Below are 16,141 nucleotides of genomic sequence, written 5' to 3'. Positions count from 1 at the left end.
ACATTGATGACTACAACCAACAGTTCTGTGCAGAGTTTATTTAGCAGTTAGAGTTTCCTTCACATTCTTTACTGTTGAACCAGATCTTTTCCTACTCCTGCTACCTGAACTCGTCAGTCAACTTCAGGCACAAAGGTTTTAGTTTCTCTTCAAGTCAAGTTCTAACTTCTTGAGTTACTGCTATAGCAGGCTGACTGCTGAAGGGCATGTTCAATGGTTCTCACCCTCTGTTAGCACAGATTAATAGACTTCTCTTAAATAAAGTTAAGACATTTTTGGTTTTAAAACTGGTTTCCATCATAAAATAACAGTAAGACATTGTACATCTTTAAGTTCAATACCAGAAAGTCCAGGCGTCTTTAGACACCGCATGGCCCAGGCTTCGTGTGCAGGGCTGTGGGGCCGGGTGGGAAGCTCTTTGGTACGGTGCGCGTAACCCCCGTGGGACCTCTGTCACCACGTCCTCGGTGCTCCCGGAGGTGCCAGGACTTAGGCGGAGAGAGCTGTTCTTCATATTATGCACAGTGAGCTGTGGCACAATAATCATGATACAACAACTGTCCAGCAAAATGCAAAATATAACGAAAAACCATATTTTACTACCTTTGATTTTAATACAAAAATACGCACATTTCCTATTTGAAATAGTATTAATAGTACCTAATTGTTCTTAAACTTGTAAATCAAAAAAATCACTAAAGGAGCTGAAATAAATGTGGGAAGAAAATGGTAGTGAAATGAATGCTCAACCCCCTCCAAAAGTAACAAATTTAGAACAATTTGTAGTGGGGAAAAAAAGCAGCTTAATGAAAAAGGGAGAAGCATTAATTAGTACACTTTCACCGGCAGAACATTCGCTGTGGTGTTTTAGGGGGGTTAGAACAGGTTTCCAAAAAGGACTATAAAGTGTTTAATGGCAACAATGCTATTTATGTAAACTGCAAAAGCCCTTATTTTCTAGGCAGCAAGTTGGCAAAAACACTGGGTTTAGCCACAAGTTGGATTTTTCTAAGACGCTGTATAGGAACTTCCATCCCTTGGAGTCCAGAGACATTATCAAACAATTTTAAAAGGCAAATAATTAAAATAGAAACAGCTATTCATTACGTATAAAGGTAAGACACACTTTTGAAAAAATTTGTCTTAGAAAAGGAAATAAGCTGACTCGACAATGTACTATAAAAATTTTTAAAAGCTTAGGATGGCAGTTTAACAGCCAAACTGGAAAACATTCATCTTTTAAGGAGGGAAGGAGGGATGCTGGGGGGCTGGTGCTAAACATCAGGACCATCGTACGTTAAGCTCTGACCCACAGCTTTGGCTCTTGCACACAATCTGGAAACAAGGGAGTTTTAGACCAAGAACACATCTTTGCTTCTCAGTCTCCTCTCCATATTGCTATCAAAAGTTGGGGGTGGGGCGAGGGGTGGAGTTCTCTTGCTATTTATTAAAACAGCAGGATTTTGAGAGGACATTTTATTTCTCCTGTTCTTGACTCCTAAGCATTTTCAGAACATTGTCGGAGGAGGAGGGACTGCTGTGCAGGTGACCTGACTCATGACCTCATTAGTTATTTCCCAGAGAAAGTGTCAACCACGGTTGACCACACTGGAAATATGGAGGAAAAACCCTCTTTGTTAGGGTGGGCTCAGTGCAGACGGCATTTGCCCCCCACCCCCCCTTGGCTTGCACAGAGGGTTGAAAATGTGGCTTTGGGGACTTAGTGTGAAAAGCTTGTTTCCAATATGCAGTGGGATTTTAACTCCCTAATTTTAAAAACAAATTATATTTAACTGTGTCATTCATACCTTAATATTAATGTCAAAGGCACTTCTAAGTTTAATTATCTACAGCAAATGCTTTAAAGTTAACAGTGCATATTTTAAAGTTAGTCCTAAGAAGTTAAGAGCAAACTCAGGATTTTAAGACACAGTGATCCACGGTCCCAGACGAAGTGATGTAAATAAATTATGGCGCTGGAACACTGACCCCCAGGTGGGTCTATTAGAGACAATAGGAAGTGACCAGGAAAATACACCAATACCTACTAATGCCTGTTGGGGTTTAGCGACGCTTCTTAAAGATGTGCTAAACACTCACTTCTTAACTCTCCTGACCTGTGCGTCTCTGGGTTGCTCACCTGAGGATCGGGCAACCTAAGCAGACAGCAGGAAAAATGGGCTGATTCGTCTGATCACAGGAATAAGAGTGTGGGAATGTCTGCCTGCAAATCACCGAAACACAAGCCAGACCTAGGGTAACAGAAAAAGGACATCACTCCAAAACCCATGCTTATCTCCTAAAAACAGTGAAGGACGCATCATTCAGCATGTTTTTAAACATTAGTGCAAATCTCATGGTTATTCTTAGACATATTAGAGCTTCAAATGCCTAGGTTAACAATTTAAATTCAGAGGAAAAGTTTCCAGTTCCCTCAAAATGTTCAGAAGACACCCCGTTTTAGTCTTCGTTCGCTAAGGTCTCAGTAGATAACCATATTTTGGCCCCACTTAAAAATTTGCTTAATGGTGTTCCTGAAATGCTTCGTCTGCATAGGTTGCCAACAGGGGAGAAGGGAAACGAGGAAGAGAGAAACTCTGGCGTCCCCGAGGTGTCGTGGGGGCCACGGGCTCGGAAGTACATCCTGCTCTGGTCCAGCTCCGCGTAGCAGGCCTCCAGAGGGCCGGCCCGGTGCTGCCGAAGCGTCCTGCTGAGCACGTCCACCTCGTCGGCCAGCAGCGAGAGCCTGTGGAAGGCGGTGATGAAGCCCCCGTGGTTGATCTGGGCCTCGGGGACCCAGCGGAAGTAGCACAGTTTCCAGAGCTTTATGTGCACTACAGACAGACGTGGCAGAAGAACACCGTGCAGGTTGGCCGGTTTGGAAAACCAGTCTCGGAAGAACTGCTCCATGCCACCGTCCTGGCCGTCGGCTTGAGGAGGAGGGTCTGGCTTTACTTGTAATATTAATGAGTTTCTCCGTGGGAGCAATTCTTGGTCACTAATGATTCCGTTCTTGAAGGAAGATGGCATTCCTCTCAGTGTGGAGCTGTAGCTTTTCTGTACGGGGGAGAGAGATTAGTATTACTATCCCGGGGCTCCTGTTTAGAGAGACAGCAAAGGTGCAACGGCAAACAGAAACTCGGTGTTACGAGAAGCATGAATTCTGGCCTGAAGGAACACTGTGTGCCCCCCCTTGTAATGCTACTCCAACGCTCCCCCACTGCAGTCTAGCCTTTCCAGGCCTGACTCCACTGGCCTGCATGGGGGTGGGAGGTGATACATCCTAGGCATTAATTTGCTTAAGTGCAAATTTCTAAGATTTCTGGCTTAGAAAAAATTCTAACCTGGCTGATTCTAGAAAGAATAATAGGCAGAGTGGGCGGGTCTCAGAAACGGGGCCTCCAGGCTCAGCTGCCCAGGGCTCCGTGGGCCTTAGGCACCAAGAAAAAAAGTCAGAGTATAGTTGAGTCGAGTCAGTTAACAAGTACATGATCTTTCACAACCTGCACTGGCAGTGTTGTCCTGGGAAGGGACTTGACCCTGGTACCGTGTTCTGAACAGGGAGCTTCTGGGCAAGTGACAAGCACCACGCGCTCACAGGAGTGCCCTCGGCATTTACCTTTGTCCGCTTGAAGGACCTCATGGAGCCATTCTGCACACAGGGCGTGCTCTTCCCGATGTACGAGGGGTTGTGGAAGAGCGTGCGATCCTTCGCTGTGAACTGGAGCGACCAGTCCCAAACCGAGGGGAACTTTAAACCCTTTTCGTCACCCAGCTGGATATTTCTGCTTATAGCAAATTCCTGCAAAACAAAATTTTTGAACCTTTGTAAAAAGACGCCGAAGTGAAGATTTTCTCACATGAATTCCTGTTTTTGGATGGGCCATCCATCACAAGTGAAATTTTCAGAACTAGAGCAGCTCCTGCCCACAAGAGCGCATGTCTTCCTTCCAGAGAAGAGAAGCCCAAGGACACTCCACGCCCGGCATGAGTGAGCATATTTTCTTTCTGAAGACAGAAGGAAGCTGGGCCCTCTGGACCACGAGGATGTTATTATGAGAAGTCAGATTTCCCACGTGATACCACAGTCACCAAAGTTACTTTACAATTGCAGCATCTCACCTGTAAAGCCCACGAGCACACATTTATGCAACTACCTGTTGGGTGTAGAACTTGGTACGTGAATCAGCAAAACTGTCTTCAGATGGAGTTGCTGCCATCTACCTTGCACCTCTAAGAGCACAAGTCATCTATCCAGTGACTGCAGGATGTGGGCCACAGCCCAGGAGCAGGGAAGAAGGAATCCGCTCCCCGTGGTCCTAGTATTTGGCAGAGACCACGAAGACCACGCCCTGAAGCTGGGCCCGTGCTCACAGGAGCGCACCTCCAGCCCCACTCTGGGCTCATGCAGCCTGGTGACTCAATCTTCCCAGCCCAGCAAAGCCAGACGACACAGTGCTGCAGTGACATTCAACCACCTTGCTGCCAGTCTAGCACCACGCCCATGTTTCATCTCTGAAACTCCTCCACACAACTCTCACAGAAACATAATCTTGCTTTGTACAACTTTTATCCTACTGACCCAGAAGTAAATGCCCTCACACAGGATCTCTTTGATTTCCCACTGGAGAGCCCAAATGTGAAAACATAAAACACAAAGCACAATTTTTAAGGTGGTTAAAATAATTTACATCTTTAAAGTGGTTTATTACAATAAACAATGTACATCAGAGAAAAATACATAAAATGCTCACTCACAAAAACGAAACAACTTTGCCCTGGCTGATGTGGCTCAGTTAGATGGGCCTCATCCTGTGCACAGAGAGGTCACCAGTTGATTCCCAGTCAGGGCACATGCTCCGGTTTCGGGCTTAATCCCCAGTAGGGGGTGTGCAGGAGGCAGCCGATTTCTCTCCCTCCCCCTTCCTCTAAAATCAATAAAAAACATACTAAAAAATTTTTTTTGCCCGGCCGGGTGTAGCTCAGCGGTTGAGCGTCAACCTAGGATCCAGGCAATTGGGGTTCAATTCCCAGTCAGGGTACATGCCCTGGTTGCAGGCTCGATCCCCAGTCAGGGGCATGCAGGAGGCAGCCGATCAATGACTCCCTCATCACTGATGTGTCTCTCTCTCTCTCTCCCCCTCTCCTTTCCTCTCTCTGAAATCAATAAAGATGTATTTAAAAAAAAAATTTTTTTTTAGTGAAACAAGTTCCTAGATTTTTATGTCTTTACATAATTCATTCAAAAAATTCATTATAGCTTGAAACGGTAGCTAAAATCATTTTAAATTATATATTTGAAATACACAGCTAACTGTCCTTTAATCTGATCTCAATAAAGTGGTAAAAAGAAAAAGTAGCCATGGCTACAGTGCCACTTACTGTGCTCTGCTTCACACGCTGGTGCGGAGAGTTGAACAGAAAGGTGCCAAACAGGGAGATGTGGGTGCTGTCGCCCAGCACAGCTAAGTAGGTCTCGGAAAACTCAAAGGCGGCTGGGTACTGTTCTAGCAGCTGCCACGTGGCGTCCAGGAACAGCAAGAACAATGGAGACTGGCAAGTGCAAACCAGAAATGGAATTACTTAACGTGTCCTTCATTTTGCACATTTACTTCCAAATGTATCACTGATATTAAGGAAGAAATTACAAACAAAACACCTAAGCCAAAAGCACTTGGCCTCTAAGCTGAGCTAAGGATATGTGAACAGATTAAACACAGCTCATGTTCGACGTGATGAACATCACAGCCCTTATTTGCCTGAGAAGCGTGCACAGCTGAAGGTGAAGTACACAGATGGGCAGTTTGTCAGTGTATGAAAGGGAAACAGTGAAATGTGTGTTTAAGCCTGGCCTGGAAACAGTTCTTTAGAACATAAAAAAATACACCCAAAACCAAAAATCAACTTCTGTAAATAGCTTCTGGTTGACCCTGCAGGCTCAGCTTCCAGAAACTTCCCAGGATTTCAGAAAACAGCTGGCATCCTCAGCCTCTAGGTCACAGGCCATGTCCCCAAGTACAACAGCTGATAACAGCTACTGTGACCTGCCCAGCACATCCTAAGAAGTCCTAGCGTTTTGAAAGTGAAGATTTCCTCAGAGTATACAGTTTGTTATACTAAAGATGAGACACCACAGTCCAACTGGGTTGCTCTCTGAAACAGCCCCAGCAACAAGAGCCTCGCAGGGCCGCTCACAGCTCCACTAGGCATCCAAGGCAGCCACTAGCCAGCTACGACAAGAATGTCCCTCTATAGTTCCCTCTTCTTTTCTTTTTTCTTTACTGTGTCCCTGGGCAGCTGCATCACCCTTGACATGTCAAGGTAGTCACAGTGCCCTGGAATGTTTCTGTGGCAGACGGAAAAAGCACCCGCCTGGGACTGCAGCCGGGTGCAGAGTGAGCCTGCGATAAACCTCCCGTCTTAACACAGGTGCCCCCTGTACGGAAATGTGATATTCCAAAATAATTTTTCAAAGTATCTAATGTGCTCGTTATCTGCTCTGCTGAAGAGTTAATGCATTTCTTCATGTAGTTTTCAACTTAGAGAAATCCAATGGGCAATTCTTTAGATTTTACCTATACAGTCACAATAGCCTTCATCAGCACAGCATCCATGTGGGCTCTAATCCAGTCGTCCATCCTGGACTGAGCGCCACCACGTGCTAAGTGCAACGCTTAGAAAGGCCCTGTCCCTCGCCAGAGGAACAGCTCTCCACACTCACACTGGTGTCGGCACTGAGATTCCTTACCTCCTTCTCTGACCTCTTTAAGTGGTTGCATCTGTCCAGGAACTGATATCCCGACATCACCCACTCCTTCTGTATGAGACTCTGAAACCCAGGAATTGTCCTGAAATAGGGATCCAGCATCACTTGAACAAGAGACGCTACAACGCAGCTCAAGTCTCTTCCCTCCTCCTCTGTCGATAAAATGGAAAGAAAATGATGACCACACAGAACAACACTGAGAGGAAGGAAAGGGAAGGCAGACGAGTCAGTGTTCTGTGAGGAAATCAGCAACTCGAAAACAGCAGACCTTTGCATCAACTGAACTAGTGCCTAACGGGAGATGGCCTGTTATGTGTTTTCATTTTCCAGAGAGCAAAAGTGCATCCCTCACAGGTTTTACATGCCAATGGTTTGTCGTAGAAACCTTTCACAAGTCCAACCTGCCTCTGTTTTGTCAAGAACATTAAATATAATGTAATCTTTCTAGTGACAACTCCACATGGTGAATGAGAGGAATGGACTGTCTACCATCATCCAAAAAGGTGGCAAACATTTCCCTCCCATCTTTTATAGCTGGTGCCCTTTTCAACAAGGCCAGTCATACCCTGATATCACAGCCAGCCAAACAAATCAGAGGAAAACTACTGACCAATATTCCTTATGAATAGATGTAAAAGTCATCAACAACATAGGAGGAAACCAAATTACCTCAGGAGTGCGAGAATTTGTCCCAGGAATGCAAGGTTGGCATGTTAATAAGAAAGGACAAAACATTATCATCTCATTAGATGCACAGAACGCATCTGTGTGATGAAAATCCAACGTTCATGCTGGATAAAAACTCTCCGTAAACTAGGAACAGAAGGGAATGTCAACCAGATAAAAGGAATCTACAAAAACCTACAACTAATACGATTCTTATTAGTGAAAGACTAACGCTTTCCCCCTAAGATCAGGAACAAGACCAGGGTGTTTGCCCTGGCTACTTCTATTCCACACTGTACTGGAAACTCTAGCTGGGGAAATTATATAAGAAACAAACAACAAAAAACATCCAAATCAAAAAGGAAAAACTCTAAGGACACCACAAAATAACCACTTGACCTAATACATGGGTTTAGTGAGGTCAGAGGCATTCTATACACAACAACCGGAGTACAGAGATTATAAACCAGAAAATAAAATTAAGAAAACAATTGTGTACACGGTAACATAAACATAAAATAAGACACACAAGTGCAAAACTTGTACGCTAAAAACTGTAAAACATTGCTGACAAAATAAAAGAAAATCCGAACTGGAGAGGCATTCATTTCATGGATGGCATTCTCCTCCACTTACTCTATGGGTTCAACATATTCCCATCAGAATCCCAGTAAAACGTGGTATTCACAAACAATGGAACACTATTCAGAAATAAAAGAACGAACTGTTGATACATGCTACATGAATGAACTTCAGAAACATACATGAAAGAAGCCAGAGGCAAAACACCACCCACTGGATGATTCCCTGCTTATGAAAAATCCAGAAAACACAAATCTAGAATCTAGAGGCTGCCCAGGGCTGGGACACAAAGAATCTTTTGGGGGTAAAAGGAAATTTCTAAAACTGTATATTTACTAAAAATTACTGATTTCTACATTCAGAATGGGTGGACTTTATAGTATGTAAATGACAACTCAATAAGCTTTAAAAAACACATCTGTAAGACAGTGTTAGTGAAGTGCGCGCCACTACATCACAACAAACGCCCAAGCAATGTGCTGAGTAGAGCTGTGCGGTGGGGGGAGAACACCCAAGAGCTGAGGGAGCAGACAGTACCCCCCGCTGGGCTCTGCATGCATCTGTGAATTAAATACATGGGCTGCATCAGTTAACAATTACAGAAAAAGTGCATTACTATTCTTTCTCCCCACCAAGGGCTTTAAATATCTTTATTAAAGTCATTTAATGTGAGAGTTGGTAAAAATACCTCTGCAAGCTTCGGCAGCATCGTATATTCATAGCCTATGAAACGTGAATTTACTGTACTATCAGGCAATTCAAGGTTTATTAAACCTTATCTGTAAGCTTGGAGATCCTATTAGCTATTAAGTTATTTAATATAAAATTATGTTTTGCTTAACTGAAAGATTTTTATATTGCAATTATTGCTACTGAACATTAGACAAAATTCACATTATTGGCTATCCGATTTAGTCTATTCCTTGATACCGAACTGTTTCTTTAGAGGCACACTCTAGCATGAGCCAGAGGCATTTAAACTACAACTTGTATGAATGAGAAAGGTGGCAAGATTAGAGAGAAAGGATGCCTGGCCAAGATTAATACTTTGTATGAGTCCAATAAGGACTGTGACCTAGCTTCCCACAATGTAGGAAGATTAAATACCAGGCAGGAAACTGGCCTCCTTTCTGTTTTCCCATGTGCACTCTTCGTGCCACTGTTTTACTCTAACGATGTGTAAAATCTGGAGTGTGCTTGGTGGCAGTGGCGTAAATAAGAGATGGCTGAGATGAAAGCAACTGACTTGAACGTGGACAATAGTGCCCAAGCTGGCTGGTAAGCAGTGTTTCATTAATGAATTACCTTGGAGGACTACAGAGACACGCTTGCTTTCTAGCATGTACACAAGTTCTGCTGAATGTTTCAGGAATGCCCTGAGAAAAGGAAAAATACTGTTAAAAATTCAATTTCTACTACAAAGATTTTTTTAAAGTACTTAAAATCAAGCAAATCTAATCTTCAACTATACACATTTGTATTCTCAATAACATTTATGAATTTCTCCAGTATTTATATGGTTCTTCAACAGAGAACAGTCTGGTTTTTTATATCAGGGAAATTCATTAACCTTTTATGAAAAGGAAGGAGCTGATTTACATAACATTCTTGAAATGGTGAAACTACAGAGATGGAGAAGAGATTAGCTGGTTGCCAGGGGACCGGGATAGGGTGAGGGTGGGGGTGGAACTCTAAATGGGCAGCAGGAGGGAGCCTTGTGGTGATGGAGTTGTATTTTGACTGTGGTGGTGGTTACAGGAACCTTCACGTATGATAAAACTGCACAGAACTACACACACACATGAGCATGTATAACTGGTGAAATGAATGAGGCCTGCAGCCTGTAACACTCAATTTCCTGGCTTCCAGACCACTGTCTAGTTATATAGATGCTGCCATGGGGGAAGCTGGGGAAGACTGCTGGCTCTCGGTACTATTTTTGCACCTACTATGAGTCTATAATTATTTCAAAATATAAAGTTAAAGAAAAGAAGGAAGGTGGTTGTACAAACCTTATATATTCTAGCCACCGAGTACTTTCCAGTGAAGATAACCATTTCTCTTCAGTTTCTTCAAAAGGCTCTGTAATAAATACATAATTATAGAGATACATAATTATATACACACATTCACGCACACACACATATATATACATACCTACATTTTCAGGCTTTTGAAGCTTACTTTTATATGATCAATATCAGAGTTAAGTGGTACATCAGTAATAATACGTACCAGTATTTCAATGAGACTCTACTTAAATATATCTATTTCTATATTTGTAAGGAACCTCACTTTTCCAGACATGCCTCATACAATGCTGTATCCCCCATTCACTATACATATATATGTAAAAAAAATAAAATTACCATTAACGCACAGCTGTTTAAGTTTTACAAAAGCCGCTTGTATTTCTTGGATATTGGGCAGGGTCTTATCCAAATCTGACTTGTAAACATCACTTCTCTGTGGATGACTTTTGGTTATTGCATTGCAAATCCTAATAAAAATGAAAACCTTTAGTCACTACTCATTCATTTATTGAACATACATTTCTTGAACACCTGCTATGTGCCAAGACACTGTGCTACGAGTTGAGGATAGAGAGATGAACAACAGGCCAGGCCTCTGCCTTCCTGTGTTTACCTTCCTGGTGGTCGGGGGCAAGAGGGGAAGGGGGGAAATGAGAAACTAACAGGCTGTGGTGAATGCCATGGGTGGTGTAATCAGAGGAATACAGGCTAGTTCCAGTCCCAGTCAGAAAAGGCTCCTCTGTGTAGCGGATACTGAAGCCAAAGCCCAGATGACAGGGAGTCATGCACCGATCTGGGGGAAAGTGTTCTAGGGAGATGGAGAGCTGGTGCAAAGGGCCTGTAGAACACAGCTTAGCTGTTGGAGAATCCTAGAGAAGGCCAGTGGGGCTGAGGTGACATGTCTGAGGGAAAAAAGGATGGAGGTGAGGTTGGACAACAAAAGGAATCTGTTCTAATTACAAAAAATAGGATAGCCAAAAAACCAAAAGGAGTTAATATAATTCTTAGCTTAACAAATTCAAGTTTTCCTCTTAAGAGCAGTATTCCTAAGTGAGCACTTACTCAATCAGGCAAGTCAGTGAAAACAAGGCCTCAATTATGACATAACAGACCATTTCTAATGTGATTAAAATAAAATTAAGATCCATGGACAGTATGGACCTGTGCAAACTGCAGTGACCCTCCTCTCTGGAAAACTAAAGGGTCACCTGATAGTTACTCACTTCAGCAGTTATGGCACTGTGAAAACATCTAAGACCTGGCTCTACTGACAACACATTGATACACAATGTCTGAGACTCCCTGAGCCTGTTTTCTAAGATCTGTCCCTTTTTCTTCATTTATTTAACAAGTATTGAATCCATAACATCATAGGTATTTCCTGAGTGCTGAATGGTGTGCAAAACAGACACAGCCCCTTCACTCCATGGAGCTTAGAGTCTAAGACAGACAGGCAGCAAACTGTAACACACGTACGCATTAAAAACCTAAATAAGCGTTATGTAGAAAACCTGGAGGGCTATAGAGAACGCATAACTTGAGGTCTGGTCTAGTCTGGGAGGTACGGGAAGGCTTATCTCATGAAAGTGATGTTTGAACTGAGATCAAGAATAAGAGAGTCCCGAGTGGTGGGTGGAGTGCTTGTGGCATGAAGGAGGCAGAGTGGAAGGGAACAGCACGGGGAAAGGGTAGGAGGTGGAAAGGACCAGGGCAAGTCCAGGGTGGCTGGCATCCAGGAGGGACAGGGCACAGTATCAGATGAGATGGAAGAAGTGAGGGTGCCCTCCAACACATTGTGGAGGGTGAAGCCGGGTGTCCACATATGTGTCTTTAAGATTTCTGAAAAGTGAAGTGACAGAATTAGATGACGAGCTGGACATGGGGAAGGAAGCTGAAAGAGGAAGGCATCAGAATGACCCCTAGGGTTCTGAGGAGCGGACTGAGAGAGGGCGTGGTGTCCACGTCCTGGAGTTTGGTTTTGGACATGATGAGTTTAAAGGGCCTTTGAGACGTCGACATGGAAGACGTCCAATTAGCCTGGAGATATAAATTTGATGGTCAGTAAAGCCACAAGCTGCGGGTGAGCCTCTTTAGAAGGAAATACGGAACGGGAAGAGGAAGTGGCCTTTGACAGACTCTACACAGCGGCATGTGGAGAGCAGAGGTCAAGCCCGCACAGGGCACTGAGAGCCAGGGAGGAGCTTGGGGAGAGGAGAGGAGCGCCCTGCGGAGGGCAGATTGGCCACGGCGACGCCCGCTGCTATGAGGGGCTAAGGAAGGTCTCGCACTTGAACCACATGGAGACGACCGGTGACTTTAGCAGACGCTGCCAAACTTGTGTGTGGCAGCTGATTAGAACCACATCTGAGGCGCTGTGACTCTAGACCTAAGACTAGATAACCATGAGAGAAGTCAGATTTCTCCTGCAGGGTCTCAATGGAAATCACTTCACTCTGAAAGTGCAGTAAAGGCAACGTTACAGCAAGACGTCAGCAACGCAGGATCCTCCAGTGTCTTATGAGCCAAAGACTGAAATTATATTTACTATCACTTAAATGTTAGTTAACTTGAATATATTCACATTGTTTCCAAGTGGTAATTCTTACATGGAAGGCGTGGTGCTAACAAGACTATCCGTCCCCCCATTAGTTTCCATTAGTCGGGAGTTTACTGTATTCATGACAACTAAAACTGTGTGAAGGAACAAAGACCCGTCTCAGTCACCTCTGGCTGATTTTCCTCTGCTGCAGCGCGTCTCTGATGAGGGCCATCCGCACGAGAGCACTGCCATTCGAGTGGCTCCAGCACCAGAGCTAGGACAGAAGAGAGCCTTTACATAAGTGGGACAAACACGGACAGCAGTGCTCATGAAATCCAACAGGTATCACTTACTGGCATCCTTCTTCCAACAAAAGAGTGGGAGAAGATCTTTAGGTCCTGGTCTGCTAGGGAACTTGGCACTACGAAGTATTCTGGAAGGCTGGAGGGTAGAAAACAAATCACGCCGTGAGAGCCCTGTGCTTGAGGCAGGATCAGTGTGCCCTGCAGACCCCACACATTTATCCCCACTCACTGAACACCCCACTTAGCAGCCATACAGTGAACAACGTGGAGGACACTGATGATCCCAGACATCTAGATCTAAAGCATGTATAATGCGGCCTATTATCACAAAATTTGTATTTTTAGCGGGAAAATCCAAAAGAGATTTGAAATGTTATCCAGAGTGACTACCAATCAAACATGAAAAACATACCCACCTTTGTTCTCCTGACAGGCCACAGGGAAAGAGCTAGCAGGCACGCAAGACAAAGCGAACCCACGATCCACCAAGAAGCTTTAGCTCCCTTATCATCTCCCTCCTCGGTCCTTCCCCATCCCCAAACACAGGCAGACTCTAGGATCCTGACTAGAAAGCAACTGCTAGTGGGCAGCTCAATGCACCTTAAGACACTCCTTTCTCTCTTTCCTCCACATAGCCGGGCAGACGGACAGGCAGGCCTAGCCAGGCCCAGCCAGGTGCCTCTCAGCACGCAACATACCAGAGCATGCTGGCCACCAAGTCTACAGTCAAAGACCCACGCTGTGGCTCCAACACCTCCCCAGAACTGTGCTTCTAGAAGTTCCTGCTGCTGACCAACAGCAATAAGAGGGTAGTATTCTGCTCTAAAACACTGCCTCTCTGCAAGAACTAATGAAGATTTTCATGATCTTAAAGCATCCCCCCAAATCCATGAGTAATAAACGACATAAACAAATTAAAAAAAACAATTTCCTGGTCACTTTTGGAGGATTCCAGGGAATTAGTTCATCATTCTAAAAACTGGTTAAGTAAAGGGAAAAAAAAAAACCACAGCAGACCCTCGAGCAACAGTCTGAACTACAGGGGTCCACTTACATATGGATTTTCCCCAATGAATACAGTTAACGTATTTTCTCTCCCTTACGATTCTCTTAATGTTTTCTTTTCTCTGGCTTACTTTACTGTAGGAACACAGAACATGACACATGTAACACACAGAATACACATTAACTGTTTATGTTATCAGTAAGGCTTCTGATCAAGCAGGCTATTTGCAGGTAAGTTTTTAGGGAGCAGAAGGTTATATGCTGATTTTCGACTGCGCAGGGGTTTAGTGTCCCTAACCCCCGTGTTGTTCAAGGTATTGCCTTTATTGTACAAACTGTATTTCAGGACACTAAAGAGCTGATGAGAGGAAAGTGTGATAGAAAGAATGACAGAATTAGAGTATGACCAACAGCAATCCTTAATGAAATGGGCATGGTCTTCACTCCTGATGCAAACCACTTGGCAGCTAAGTCACCACATAAAAGGGAACTCTGCATTGCACAGATCAGGCTGGCTGCCACTGGGCCCTCTGTCAGTCAGCATCACAGTGATGCCCAGACCCACATGGTGCAGCAGGAGGTACAAGGTGCCACCCATTGGGGCATTCTTGCCAAAACCCTAAACCTGAATCTAATTAATCCCCAATTAAACCTCTGGGGCGAGCTAACATTTTATAGGAAATACAGGAGACAGAGGAACACACTGAAAGGTCATCACTGGGTTAAAACCAGCAATATCTAGAAAGTGGAAAATTCTACAGAACAAATGACGAGGCTTTGTAAACAAAAGATGGCATTTTAAAAAGGGGGTGGGAGGAGACTGTCATCCATTAAAAGGCCTAAGAGTCATACCAAACAAGTTCACTGTGTTCCTGACCTGAACAAACTGACCATAAAACACATTTACAAGATATAAACACTGGCTGGATTACTGATGACAGTAAGGAATGATTGTCAGTTTCTTTCAATGGATGTTGATGTGTCATTACGTTAAAAAAGCACCCTTACCTTCAACATAAACTATTCATTAAAGCGTTATTAAAAATAAGACTCCAGCATGGCCGCTGTGGCTCAGTGGACTGAGCATCATCCCAGGCACCAAGAGGTCACGGTTCGATTCCCCGGTTGCGGGCCTGATCCCCAGTAGGGGGCGTGCAGGAGTCAGCCGATCAGTGTCTCTCTCTCACCGATGTTTCTCTCTCTCTCTTCCTTCCTCTCTCTCGAAAATCGATAAAAACATATTTAAAACAACAACAACAAAAAAACCAACTTCCATTAACCGTAACCTGAAAGCTATCAATGACAGCAGAGTTTGGTTATTTTTAATAAGAAGTCACTCCTAGCTGTAAACATCATTCAACTCAGACTCACCAAGTGGATATCATGTAGCCCTCGTTAATGGAACAGACTCTCCACCCAGAAGCACCCGTCCTCTTGATTTCTCTGTCCCAGTCTGAGTAAGTCTCAAAAAGTGGAGTTTTCTGGCTGCTACCGCCACCACCTCCTGTGGGTACCCCATTAATTTTGTTGGCTACAAGAAAAAGCAGTATTATTAGTTTTGTTTTCACAATCACGTCATCCAACATTCCCTGTCCTCTCTCGGTGCTCCTGTCGCAAACACCCTCAGGGTGGCATCTCCTCCCAGCTTGTCCTTTGAGTCTCTCAAAGAGTGTCCTCTGTCCAGCAGTCCTGACATGGAGCTGCCCTTCTCCCTGTCCACCTCCTTCCGCACCCGCCAGCTCTGTCACCCTGGCTCCACCTCCAAGGCCTTCCCTTGGTCACTCCGGACCTCTCTAGCATTCCTCCACCCAATTCACTGCCCGCCTGTGCAGTGATGAATGATGCCTGCTGCCCATATTTCCTCTCCACTCATTTGCTCCTTAACTTCAACTGTCTTCTACCCGTCGTTCTACGGAAACCACTCACCAGCCTCCCTCATACCCATCCCAAACTGTGTCAAAATCCAAGTCATTGCTCATTTTCTCCATGTTTTGCCTAGAAAAATAAATGCATCCAACAAGCATCTCTGGTCTCAGAGCATCAAGTCCATCACCTTTCTAACAGTGGCTTCTCATTATCAAATTCTTGTCTTCTGCATCTACTCAGTTTTCCAGTGATGAGCTCACAGGATTCCTTGTACTCCGCTGGAGTGCCAGTCCATGTGGAGTTCCAGCAGAAAGCACCTGGACTTGAAGGTTGCAGTAAGGAGCCTTCTCTAACTGGGGAGCACTGCTATCTCCTGGGA

The 16,141-nt window shown here is 44.4% G+C and overlaps 1 protein-coding gene and 1 non-coding gene across 2 annotated transcripts in view; both read right to left on the bottom strand.

The window, feature by feature from the left end:
- Positions 1-23: 23 nt before the first annotated feature.
- The window catches only part of MTMR10 (myotubularin related protein 10), a 35,540-nt gene continuing 19,422 nt past the window's right edge, over positions 24-16,141 (bottom strand). Inside the window, exons 7-16 of the mRNA XM_087829148.1 lie at positions 15,268-15,427; positions 12,940-13,027; positions 12,772-12,860; positions 10,384-10,514; positions 10,027-10,096; positions 9,320-9,390; positions 6,749-6,918; positions 5,383-5,553; positions 3,620-3,802; positions 24-3,057 (exon numbers count right to left, since the gene is read on the bottom strand). Of these exons, the coding sequence (XP_087685274.1) occupies positions 2,461-3,057; positions 3,620-3,802; positions 5,383-5,553; positions 6,749-6,918; positions 9,320-9,390; positions 10,027-10,096; positions 10,384-10,514; positions 12,772-12,860; positions 12,940-13,027; positions 15,268-15,427 (1,730 nt within the window). The 3' untranslated portion in view covers positions 24-2,460. The remainder of the gene's footprint in view (positions 3,058-3,619; positions 3,803-5,382; positions 5,554-6,748; positions 6,919-9,319; positions 9,391-10,026; positions 10,097-10,383; positions 10,515-12,771; positions 12,861-12,939; positions 13,028-15,267; positions 15,428-16,141) is intronic.
- LOC148090712 (small nucleolar RNA SNORA77) lies at positions 6,280-6,405 on the bottom strand. Its single transcript, XR_015716427.1, has one exon. It is a non-coding gene; the product is annotated as a small nucleolar RNA SNORA77 (small nucleolar RNA).

The sequence above is a fragment of the Miniopterus natalensis genome, chromosome 22 (assembly GCF_054644295.1).
Source record: "Miniopterus natalensis isolate mMinNat1 chromosome 22, mMinNat1.hap1, whole genome shotgun sequence".
In the NCBI taxonomy this organism is placed as follows: Eukaryota; Metazoa; Chordata; class Mammalia; order Chiroptera; family Miniopteridae; genus Miniopterus; species Miniopterus natalensis.
This window is presented reverse-complemented; position numbering and strand designations above follow the sequence as displayed.